This window comes from Alosa pseudoharengus, unplaced genomic scaffold (assembly GCF_046254945.1).
Source record: "Alosa pseudoharengus isolate Yale_2024_CS ecotype anadromous, Long Island Sound unplaced genomic scaffold, YU_APseudo_1.1 YU_APseudo_1.1_scf_23, whole genome shotgun sequence".
NCBI lineage: Eukaryota > Metazoa > Chordata > Actinopteri > Clupeiformes > Clupeidae > Alosa > Alosa pseudoharengus.
Window position 1 is genome coordinate 23,134,469 of NW_027468685.1, and position 12,172 is coordinate 23,146,640.

The window sequence follows — 12,172 nt, forward strand, 5'->3', positions numbered from 1 at the left end:
GTCATCGGGGCCTTGTCTTCTCTCCGCGTTTTTTTCCGGCCAGATCGGATGTCTCCTGCCTGTGACCCGCGTCTCTCCTTCGGACAGCTGCGGCCCCCGGGCCTCTCCTCTTAGGCCTCCCTCCTTGTACACCTCTCTCTCTCTCTCTCTCCCTCACTTTCTCACCCCTCTCTCTCTCTCTCTCTCTCTCTCTCCCTCACTTTTTCACCCCTCACTCTTCCTCTCTCTCTCTCCCTCACTTTCTCACCCCTCTCTCTCTCTCTCTCTCTCTCTCCCTCACTTTTTCACCCCTCACTCTTCCTCTCTCTCTTTCTCTCTCTCTCTCTCAATCACTTTCTCACCCATCTCTCTCTCTCTCTCTCTCTCTCTCTCTCTCTCTGTGGGGTTTCAGGAGGCTGGCAGGTGACTGTTTTTACCTCCAGTGTGGATTTCTTCTCTGTGGCAACGCGGCCCAGAAAGCTGAAGTGACAAGCCTGCGACTGTGCAGGGGTGCAGAGGGGGCTGTTGGAACCCGTTAGCCTGATGGCTCCTGCCTGCACATTGAGACACTGTGTGCTGTTGAGCTTCACAGGTTCCACGCTCCACTAATGCCACTGTGCTTCACATGTGTAAATGTTTGTCTTGGGGTCTGGGTTACCGGTGATGCAGACAAATAAACACACTAGAAAAGGAACTGTCCCTTGAATGAGAAATGTGAGACTGCGATCTCCAGTGTGGGCTATTGCCAGTGGATTTATTTACAGTGGTGTGGCTTTCAAAACAGTAGCAGGCCGCTCAGGAGGAAACAAGTATTCCTCAGTTCCCTGCCCTCTCCTTACCTGGACTTACGTTTAAGGGTCTGGCGTTTCTATGGCAGTGTGTGTATTTTTAGGGGGGTGGGGTGGGGTATGAAAGAGACCCATACTCTAGAGATTGCCTGTGCAATATGGCTTTTACAGCAAATGCAAACAAATGTCTTCAAAAAGATAATAGTGCATTCTTAAAAGTGCATGCACACAGTTCCATTATCAGTTTATTGTAAAAACAATAACAAAAAAACAAAACTTAAATACAAACACACTTTTTTCAAATACTAAGCACCAAGATTGGTATTACATAATGTTGTAAATAAACCTATTCATTGCCTACTTTGCATTTATAGTGCAGCCAAAGGCAATATTAAATATTTAGATTTTAATTTACTTCCAGACTATGTTTGGACTCCAGTCGTGTGCACAACGGAATAGAAATTCTCTCTTGTATAGGGAAGGACAACACCATAGCCTGAAGGACAATGTTACATCTTTGTCTGAACACAGGACTGTTGCCTATATATCATTTCATAATCACACAGGCCGGCACAAAGTCACCTTGACTAGCGTATGCCTGTGAGCTTACGTGCCACATCTGCTGGGTGCGAAATGACCTCCACCTTTCCATGATCCCCACTGGTATTCTGTTGTTTAGTGTGTCTGTGTAAACATGTGCCGATCTGTAACTGCTTAAACATGTGTAGAAGCCCATTTGCACACACACACACACACACACACATGGACACACACAAACACACATACACGCATGCACGCACACATTCACACACACACACACACACAAAACATAGTTTTTCTTGACTTTTTCTACCATATCTTCAAAGGAAAGGTTCTGTAGTTTCTCCTTGCAGCACTTTCTGCACAGATGCAACACAAGAGTGCTTAAACAGAAGCAAAGGTTCCAGATGGTTCTAGATCTTTCTTTTAGTCCCTGATGCACATGTGCTGCTTGTACTCCCATAGAATGCCATGACAGGGTGGAAGGACTTGTTAATCCACTGATTTATTCACCCTCAACATGTCTGGCCTTGGTGCCGATCTGTCTAATGAGCAGATGCACTGTCTAGGACACCGATACACTGACACCTGATGACAAACAAAAGGCAACACCACTGTGGCCTCAAACATCCGGATAAGACACGCAGATCTCCTCGGCTTTGCATCCGGTCTGGGCCACTCGCCATTCAGCCTCTAGTTCATGCACTCTCGCTGTCTTTCCACCAACTCCCTCCGTATCGCCCCGTCTCAGTGGGACTTAGCGCATGGGATCCCTGTTTACCCCCTGCTCCACACACACACACACACACACACACACACACACACACACACACACACACACACACACACACACACACAAACAACACTCTCTCTCTCACACACACACTAACCCCCCCCCCCCCCCCCAAAACCCCCTCTTAGGCTCTGCCACCACTCCAATGGCCCTGCTGATGAAACGTGATCTAACCACTGGTCCCCAGGGTCACCAAGTGTCAGGGAAAGACGATCGTTGGGGAGCCGGGCATGCCAAACATACTTTCCAGCCGTCATGTGGGGGTTCGCTCCCCTCTGCCCGGGAGCCACCACTTAGCCACAGTAGCAGGCTACAGAAGGACACCCGTGAATTGGTGGGCAGTAGCAAGAGAATTTTAGATTGTCCGGAACGTTCTACAAAAGAGGGTCCACTGTTATTGTCTTGGAGTGCGTAAGGCACGAGCAAGAAGGCAGCCTTTCGAATGCAGGGAGGGGCTGATTGAGTGGACTAGGCTGAGGTCTGCAAGGGAGAGCAGGACACAGGGGGGAATATGTCGGAGTCAACACCAGCGGAAGGGGGGCCGAGGAAGCCCTCGACCAACAAGAACATCAAGAAGCTGCGGGCTATAAGTACAGTGTGCGGTCTGGCGCGCAGCTGGCAGAAATGGGTCTCCCAGAACGAGGAGAAGCAGTCGACCGAGCCTGCGGGATGGTCACCCGGTGACCCGGACCCCCCGCCGGGTGAGATGAGGAAGCCCCTGCCCAAGGTGGCGCCGCTAAAACCACCAGCTAGTGAGGCAGCGGATGACGACAACGAAGGGGGCATCAAGACCGCGCTGGTGGTGAAGACTGTGCAGAGCAGCGTGACGGAGAGGAGCTCCGGGGTGGGCATGCTGGCCGAGCGGCTCGGGAGGGACCCCTCGGCCGGCGACGAGGTGGACCGCCTGCTGAACAGGAAGCAGTCGCCGACGCGCCGCCGGATGGGCGGCACCGTGTCCCAGATGACCAAGACTCTGAAGGAGACGCGGAGGAAGAAGAGCGACACGGACGACAGCGGCTTCTCGGAGGCTGAAGAGAGGGGTCCAGAATCAGAGGGAGTAGCCGAGGATGGGATCATGTTGAAAAGGCCTACTGGGCCAGTGTAAGTTTAATATACATTATTATATAATGTCCACCTCTAACAAAAACACTACCATGCCACCATTATGTATTAACCATAGTTAAGATGCAGATTCTGAAATATAATGACACACATTGAATGCTGGGTTGGATATTGAGATATTATTTGAAAGTTTTGGACATGAACTTGGCTCACTTGATAGATTGATGTTAGATCAGTATAACTTGGAGGCCATATAGATCTGTAGTATTGTAGGTCTTAATAGTATCTTTCAGTTAACTTAAAGGTATTTACTGTAATGTCCTTTAAGATTTAGGTGCATTTGCTATTTTGGCAGGAACCTTTTTTCCACTTTCAAGCACCGTATCTCTCCTTACATGTGCCAACGTAAATGAAGCCATGCGGGTGTATTGCGTTACACCCATGTGAGAGTGCTGAGCAAGCGAAATTAACTTCAGACGCACACTGTGAGAACCGAAAGACATTATTCAGATGTAGAGAGTAGTTAGAGTAGAGAAATAGTTACTTACATAGAAACTTTTTGGTCACAATTGGACACATATTAAAGAAACTCTTGTGGCTGAAACTGTGGTTGTAACTCAATCCACTGTTGCTGCTTGGCTCTCCAACGTTCTCTCAAATGTCTCTCAGGCTCCGAAAGACCGGCGAGGACGCCGACAAGATCAACGCTCTGTCCAAGGTGCACAGTGCAGTGGGCAACCTGGCCAGCCGCTGGCAGAACTGGGCCTCGGACCACGAGGTCACCCAGAAGCTCAACCCCTTCAGCGAGGACTTCGACTACGACTACTCTATGCAGACGCGCCTGCGTAAAGGTGAGGAAGGCTACGGGCGACCCAAGGAGGGCACCAAGACGGCAGAACGGGCCAAGCGGGCCGAGCAACACATCCACCGCGAGATCGACGACATGTGCTTTGTTATCCGGACCATGGCTGACCCAGACCCAGACGGCCGGACATACGTGACATTCGGCGAGCTGTTCGACCGTTACGTGCGCATCTCCGACAAGGTGGTCGGCATTCTCATGAGGGCGCGCAAGCACGGCAAGGTGGCCTTCGAGGGTGAGATGCTCTGGCAAGGACAGGATGATGGGGTCATCATCACTTTGCTCGTGTGACATTGGTGGCAGTGATGAAAGCAGAGACTCCCCCTTTGTTTTGATATGTAAATTATGAATGAATGCGCTTAGCTGCTATGGTTTTATTGAGCTTGTGAAGTGATCACAGTGGTATCCACATTGTTACATCTGTCAGATCAACCATGGAAATCACCTAATGCACATTTACCTCAGACCAACAGAATAGTCATACAGTTTGGAGCCCTATTTTTACTCTCATGTTTGTGTGTGTGTGCTGCTGATGGAATTAGCTTAATTACAAAGGAAACAAACACCAAAAAGGGAGTGTAATGCTGATTAAGAATCAATGACTGTGCAGCTGTGTTCTATGTTTTAAGATTCAGAGGTTTGTGCTTCAAAGTTTTTTGATATCATGCATTATTCTGACACTGTTGTCAGAGGACATGCAAGACCTACTTCTAGGATGTTATGTGGATTAAAAAAAAGACCTGAACCGAGGTAGGTAATAAATAGTTACACTTTGTACACTGAGTATCATGCTGTTAGAATGTGGTCTTCCTCCCTGTGTGGAGTTGCTGAATGACATGGCAGATGGAAAAACCCTCAAGTGAAAGGTCACAACACAGATACGCATGTGTCTTTGGCATGTGTGCAGATCTGAATTTTGGTATGTTACCATGATATCCAAAGGAGGGCAGCAGAGAGCTACATTTTCTCTGTCCTGCTGTATACATGTGACCTTCTCAAAGTAAAGGGTAACACTAAAACAAGGGGCTACATTAAAGTTTTTGGAGAAAAAGATCAGGCAGTCTGCTGAGAGACCTGCCCCAATAGGCAGTATTGGGCCATTAAACCACACAATGATCCAAAACATACAGCCAAACAAGGCAAGAAATGGTTAACAGAGAACAATATTGTGGCCCAGCCAGAGTCCAGACCTCAATCTGTCCAAAAGTGAGCACAAGGCCAGAGTGATTGCAAAGAATCGTTCCTGCCTAAAAACCTGTATTGCTGCTAAAAAGATGCAGTCTAGCATCATTGTGGAGACATGGAGAGGCTTGGTAAGTATTATAAGAACCATTTTGAGAGCTGTGAGGCAAATAAAGATGTTTCCATTGGTTATTTAAATAGGGTAGGTATAATTTTGGACACATCATTTTTCATATAAATGTTAAAAAAACATGAATATAAAAATGCTTCTGATTCCAGGTTTCTACCACATTGTCTTGCAACCTTTTGGCATGTGGCAGTGTAATTTTCAGTCAGAACAAACATACTGATAAAGAGAAAATCAACATTCAATCAATATTTCCCAGGGGTATAAATTCAAGATCAAGATTCAATACTTTAATTGCCATACAACAGAAGTGTTAGGAATTTGCTGCAGTGTGCTCTACAACAGACAAGACAACACCAAACAAAGATAAGAAGCCAAAGACATAGACATAGACATCAGACATACAGTAGTACATTCATCCATGGCTCATCCCTACATAGGCAAGAGTCAAAAGTGGCAGTTGACATTTACAGTTTACCCAAAGTTCAGGATTTAAGTTCACTTCCAAAAGTGCAAATGTCACAGGGTGATGATGACAATAAATAAAATAAATATACTGCATAGTACTGTGGCATAGCATGAATACAATTTAAAACATATTGCTAAAAAAAAAAAAGAAAGAGCAAAAACACACTATCTAAGACCTATGCTGGCTTGATCTGCTTCCATAAGGTATTGGTGCAAGGGTGGAGAGTTATTTAAAAATCTGATTATACTACAGTATGTGCTATTTAAAAAGCGGGAGGTCTTTGTGTTAATAGCCCTCAGCCTTCTACCTGATGGGAGGATCTTAAGGAGGTGGTTGGCAGGATGAGTTGCATCCAGCAGGATTTTCATGCCCTTGCGTTGCATGTGGGCCTTGTAGGTTTCTGCTAAGGGGGTGAGTTTGCAACCTATGATCTTCTCGGCCGTGTGAACTATTCTGTCTAGCTGTAGCCTGTTCTGAACAGTGGCGTTTCCATACCAGACAGTAATAGAGAAGGAGAGAATACTCTCAATAGTGGCGCGATAGAATTGCAGCATCCCCTTGCAGGCCACCCCAAATTTTCTCAGCTGCCGGAGAAAAAAGAGCCTCTGGTGGGCTTTGTTAATGATACCGCTCAGGTTGTCTCCCCATTTCATAGAGGATGAGACTATGGTCCCTAAGAATTTTGTTTTTAACTGTAGGTAGTACCGATTTGTTTTGTTTGTGTTTGTGTTTTGCGTTATGTAAATTTTGATCCAATTTGACTGCTTTGCCATGTTGCCCACCCAAACTTTCTACCAGCCCACCCAAATGTAGTAGGCTAGAACCGGCCCTGCTAGTAAACCTCTCACTGAGCACCATAAGACAAGTGCTAGCAGCAGATGTAATGCTAACAAGCCTGTCTCTTAATCTGAAGGTGCTACAAGTGAGCAGGTTTGTGTCTAGGGGTTGAACTTTGCAGTCAGGACGATGAAGGTTGCGTGATATTGGTAAATGGTGTTATTCTGACTTACCATCATCAAATTTATAGAAATTAGGAGTGCTAAATGTATCCTCTGGTAATAGTTTATTCTCTGACCATTCAAATGTTGAAAGAAGATTGTGAGATGAATTGCTCTCAAAGCAACAATAGGCTTTGTGCCCCTTTCTGAGATATGTTTTACAGGTAGCTAGTTCTGGTATTCAAATTAATTTGTATGATGTAGACAAGGGGTGTTCAAATGGTTGTGAACCAGGGACCATCATTCTGACTAAGGAGGTACCCCAGGACCACCACTGAATGAACTGAATGTGATTCCCACATTGAAACTACATTACTGAACTGAACTAATCTGGGGAACATAGGACCCTGGGAACATAGGGATGACCCCATGTAGTGAACCACACAAGCCACGCCATGCACTATGCTCTGTGATCCAGTTGGACCATTTCATTACAATTCCTTTTCCAACTAGGGTTAGGGTTAGGATTAGTTTGTAAAGACAAAAGCTATTCAAGCTTTTTCGACTGCCAACTGGGCTGTTGTGGTTTGAAAGGGTTCCGTATGATACATTAGGTATTTGCTATTTTGAATGTACGGAAGTGATATAAAATTGGATAAACACCTACCACAAACTACCAGAGCAAGGGCGTCCCTCTCTACCTCCAGAAAAACTTGGAAATTTCCACTCCACTCCATTATAGACAGAATACCAGCTGAGATCAGTTGCATTTTTCTTTTCAATCAGGACAGTAGTTTTCAAATTGCATTATGTGCTAAATGCAATTAGGTGGTTCTGAAAAAAATTGAATATCATGGAAAAAGTATTTTTTTTCATCCCATAATTTAATTCTAAAAGTGAACATTTTCACTAAATGACATAAAGTAAACAATTTCAAGCCTTTTTTTGTTTTAATTTTGATGATTATGGGCTTACAGCTCATGAAAAACGAAAATCGGGTATCTCAAAATATTACAATAAAAAGTTCATAAAACAGAAATGTCAACCTTCAGAAAAAAATAAGTCGATAAGTTATAATAAGTCAATTTATGTACTCAATGCTTGGTTGGGGCTCCTTGTGCAAGAATTACTGCATCAATGCGGCATGGAGGCAGTCAGCCTGTGGCACTGCTGAGGCATTATTGAAGCCCAGGTTGCTTTAATAATGGCCTTCAGCTCGTCTGCGTTGTTGGGTCTGTGTTTCATTTTCCTTTTGGTCCCTTTTCCATGATGTTCAGGTCAAGCGAGTTGGCTGGCCAATCAAGCACAGTAATATCATGGTAAACAAACCAGTTACTAGCAGTTTTGGTATTGTGGGCAAGGTGCCAAATCCTGCTGGAAATGGAAATCAGAATTTCCATAAAGCTTGTCAGCAGATGGAAGCATGAGGTGCTCTAAAATCTCTGGGCTTGATAAAACACAGTGGACAAACACTAGCAGATGACATGTCACCCCAAATCAACATTGACTGTGGAAACATCAACCTGGACATCAAGTAACTTGGATTCTGTGCCTCTCCACTCTTACTCCAGACTTTTAGGACCTTGATTAAATCCTGATATTCAAATTAAATGCAGAATTTGTTTTTATGTGAAAAGAGGAGTTTGGACCACTGAGCAACTGTCCAGTTATGTTTCTCCTTAGCTAAGGTAAGGTGCTCTTGTCTCTAATTCAGGAGTGACTTGACACTAGGAATATGCCAGTTGTAGCCCATTTTCTGGACACGTCTGTGTGTGGTGGCTCTTGATGCAGACTTCAGCCTCGGTCCACTCCTTGTGAAGTTCCCCCAAGTTCTTGAATTGGCTTTGCTTGACTGTTTTCTCAAGGCTGCGGTCATCAGTTTTGCCTGCACATCTTTTGCCATCACACTTTTCTTATCCAGTAAACCTTCCATGAATATGCTTTGATATAGCAGTCTGTGAACACCCTGCCCTTTCAGCAATGACCTTCTGCAGCTTACCCTGCTTGTGAAAGGTGTCAATGAGTGTCTTCTGGACAACTATCAGCAGTCAGCAGTCTTTCCCATGATTGTGGTTGTGTTTACTGAAGACTAAGAGATAAAAGCCTCAGGAAACCGACATTTCTGTACTATACTGATAACTGATGATATAACTGATTTTTGATTGTCATGAGCTGTAAGCCATAATCATTGACACAAAATTGCTTGAAATATTTCAATGAATCTAGAAAGATTCACTTTTTGAAATAAATTGTGTGTGTGTGGGGATTAACTTTTTCACGATATTCACATTTTTTGAGACACATCCGTATATATACATACCAACGCCACTCTGCCGTGCTATATCGCTAAATCAATGAGGAAATGTCAATGAAAAAAAACTTTTGTCTTCTTGCACATTGACTGGAATTCACATACCATCTTCATAATAATAGCTTGCTGACATAAGCACTGGCATCAGGTCATTAGAGTTTCCTGAAACAGAGTTCCCCTGATACTGACACTTTTGGGTGACCTGTCAGGGGATGAAGAAAAGCTTCAGAGCAAAGTAGCAAGATATCCTGGTCCACAGGTTCCAGGGCCTCAGACAGGGCTGAAGGTCCACCTTCCATCAGGACAATGACCTTAAACAAACACATGTGAGTGTGGTAAAAGTGTAATACTTTCAAAATCCAATGAATAAACACAACACTCACAAGCATTTCGGTCCATGCCTGCATGAGGGATTTTTGATTAATCATGAGTAAAGAAGTAATTGCAAATGTTTGTCTCTGATCTCGACTAATAACAACGCACCCAGCAGCAATGTGAAAAATGAAATCAGACAATAGGGGAACAAGGCATTTTCCATCTTTATGTTCTCTTCCTTGTTCAATGGTAGTGCTGTCTACGAACCAGTAAAACAAGAGGACTCTGATTTCTTAGATCGGAAAAAAAAACTCCACCGTGTATCTAACTATAGAGGCAAAGTATGCGACAGGAAAAAAAAAAAAATCCAGACTCCCAGCCTGTGGAATGCCACACCTCTATAAAACTCTGCTCACTGGATTGTTCTCAGCATTCGGAGCACTCGCTAGCTTCCCATGCACTGAGCCTCTAACCATTGGTACAGTGTAACCTATGTTCCAACTTATTTTAAAACATTATTTGTAAGCAACCTTGAAAATGATTAACATATATGTGATGATAGGATTGATAAAACTGCAATGCAATTGATAATGTGTGCATGTGTATATTGTTAAAAAAATAACATAATTATGCATTTATTTTTGTCTTTAACTACAGTCTGGACTGCGCACTAAGTCAACAAGGTAATTTCCTGATATAAGCTATTCTATTTGTTTTTCACATTTAAAGTCAGTGTACATTGGAGACTCTAAGAACATAAATAAAAAATAGTTCAGAAATGCTGATGCTGATCCTCTGTTCTACAGAATGCGGGCTCTACTTGTCTTCAGTGTTCTCCTGGCTGCTGTCTGGGCTGACCGTAAGACAAACACACACATACACACACACGCAATATTAGACTAGATTAAACTTAACTACACTAAATGTACCATTACATAAAACATAACCTTATATACCCAGTTGTCAGTTGATATTGTGTTTAAGAAAGCAAAGCAGCATGCATATAACAACATTATGTAAATAAGTTAAGCCTAATATGTTATAGAGAGCATATTTTACTCTCTCAAGTCAAATTACCTTGGATGTGCAGCAGAGGCCATGTGGCCTGAGAACCTTGAAGCAAGCTGGAAGGTTTTTAAGTGACCAAGTTGTATGTGCTCTGTCTCTCTTCCAGCCTCTGGCTTCTCATTTTCCCCAGCTGTGGGTGGGGGATCTGGGACCTCTTACACCATTATAGGGGATGGCCGCATCACAGCAGTCAGAATCTGGGATAATGGATACATCCGTGGGTGAGGCACATTACCAGTGAATCTCTGTGTGTGAATGGGATCGCTCAGGAATCTATGCACAAATCACCAATTTAATTTGATGAATCTGTAATTAGGCTACAGTATTTTCTGAAGAGATCAATGTTTGCATTTTAATCGTTATTTTTAAATTTAAAATGGCATTATCATCAAATGAACACACGTTTGCTAAAATAATTTTGATACTTTAATTTATTTTTTTAAGAATATGTAACATAGTCTATTGTTTACTGGTATTTATCTAATTCCATTAGGCAATCCATTAGATATTTTGGAATTCTCTCACAGACAACAGAGCAATGACAAACAACAAAACTGTTATGACTGCCTGTTAGAGAGTAGCCTATGAAACAGCCAGAAAAATGCCATTTCCCTAATTTGATTTTATTTCCTATTCTTTAGCCTCCAGGTCCGTTATGGGTTCGAATGGTCGCAACTTGCTGGTTATACAGGTGGCACCGAGCTTGAGTTTGAGCTGTTTGACGGCGAGTTCATCGTTCAAGTCTCCGGCAAGTTCTCTCACTACATCCAGTCTCTCTTGATCGTCACCAACAGGGGGCGCTCCATGATTGCTGGACAGCCATCTGGAACTACCTTCAACATGTACGCCGTCCATCCAATGGCCGAGCTCCGATTCCTGAGCGGCCGCTACCACGGAGGTCTCACCTCTATCGCCACGCACTGGGCAATTCTTCCCATGGGCAACATGGGCGTAAACGGTACTTCTGATTAACGGAAGGGAATGAAGAACAGCCCAATACCATGGATATAACTGCCATGCCTACTGCTTGGCTACGGTGGCTACATTATCATCAGGATATTTCACCTTGCATCAATTCAAATTATCTCAGGGACACATCACACTCTTGTTCGTTGTCTTTTGATTTTTTAAATGCCTGATATGGCCTGTCTGTCAGGGTATTTGTCTGTCACATCGAAATGCATAGCTAACATGCATAGCTAAAGTTGGGAATTGTTCTGTGGGTGCACTTCAGTATTGCTTTCTGCTTTTCTGTCACATAGGCTACATTATGTGTGCGTTGATGCCATGTGTCTGTGTATGAAATTTGTATTCATGTTACATAGCTTTCCACACTGTAAACCAGTGAAATGAGCATTTATTGAAAAATTGTATGTCGATCCCTGCAAAGCTTTTTGGTGCTTGGCAAAAAAATAAATACAAATAAAGTTCATCTTGGATGTTTGAAATAGCCTACCTCCTTGATAGGCTACCTTGATGCATGTAGCCTAAATATGACACAAGGAATAAATGGTTGCAACTCATATGCCATAGATTTGTTTCCCAGCCATTAAGCCATTATAATGGACACAGTAGGCCTATAGGATGTTTCTCATTTTTCATGTTTAAAGGTGCAGTCAGCGATTGCGCAGAAAGTTGTGTTCGTTTATGTTTATGTTTATATTCAAATTCATTAGCAGATGTTTTTTCCCCCCAAAACAATGTGCATTATATTTTAACCAAAACCATCTTCACATTT

At 43.5% G+C, this 12,172-nt stretch overlaps 2 protein-coding genes across 2 annotated transcripts; both read left to right on the top strand.

Moving 5' to 3' along the window:
- The first annotated feature begins 2,536 nt into the window (after positions 1-2,536).
- Positions 2,537-4,768, top strand: abrab (actin binding Rho activating protein b). The gene is made up of 2 exons (XM_076301007.1): positions 2,537-3,201; positions 3,832-4,768. Exons 1-2 carry the CDS (start codon positions 2,612-2,614, stop codon positions 4,313-4,315), a joined length of 1,074 nt encoding a protein of 357 aa, XP_076157122.1. The 5' UTR covers positions 2,537-2,611; the 3' UTR covers positions 4,316-4,768.
- Positions 4,769-9,762: 4,994 nt separating this feature from the next.
- LOC143140928 (zymogen granule membrane protein 16-like) lies at positions 9,763-11,882 on the top strand. The gene is made up of 5 exons (XM_076302089.1): positions 9,763-9,844; positions 10,024-10,049; positions 10,173-10,225; positions 10,541-10,655; positions 11,076-11,882. The coding sequence occupies exons 3-5, from the start codon at positions 10,174-10,176 to the stop codon at positions 11,404-11,406; spliced, it is 498 nt and encodes a 165-aa protein (XP_076158204.1). The 5' UTR covers positions 9,763-9,844; positions 10,024-10,049; position 10,173; the 3' UTR covers positions 11,407-11,882.
- The last annotated feature ends 290 nt before the right edge of the window (positions 11,883-12,172 follow it).

Excerpts from the sequence above, each read along its gene's own strand:
- abrab (XM_076301007.1), top strand. The coding sequence starts at position 2,612 with ATGTCGGAGTCAACACCAGCGGAAGGGGGGCCGAGGAAGCCCTCGACC. Across the intron at positions 3,202-3,831 it reads AAAAGGCCTACTGGGCCAGT|GCTCCGAAAGACCGGCGAGG; the intron begins GTAAGTTTAATA and ends AATGTCTCTCAG.
- LOC143140928 (XM_076302089.1), top strand. The coding sequence starts at position 10,174 with ATGCGGGCTCTACTTGTCTTCAGTGTTCTCCTGGCTGCTGTCTGGGCT. Across the intron at positions 10,226-10,540 it reads GGCTGCTGTCTGGGCTGACC|CCTCTGGCTTCTCATTTTCC; the intron begins GTAAGACAAACA and ends TCTCTCTTCCAG. Across the intron at positions 10,656-11,075 it reads GATAATGGATACATCCGTGG|CCTCCAGGTCCGTTATGGGT; the intron begins GTGAGGCACATT and ends CCTATTCTTTAG.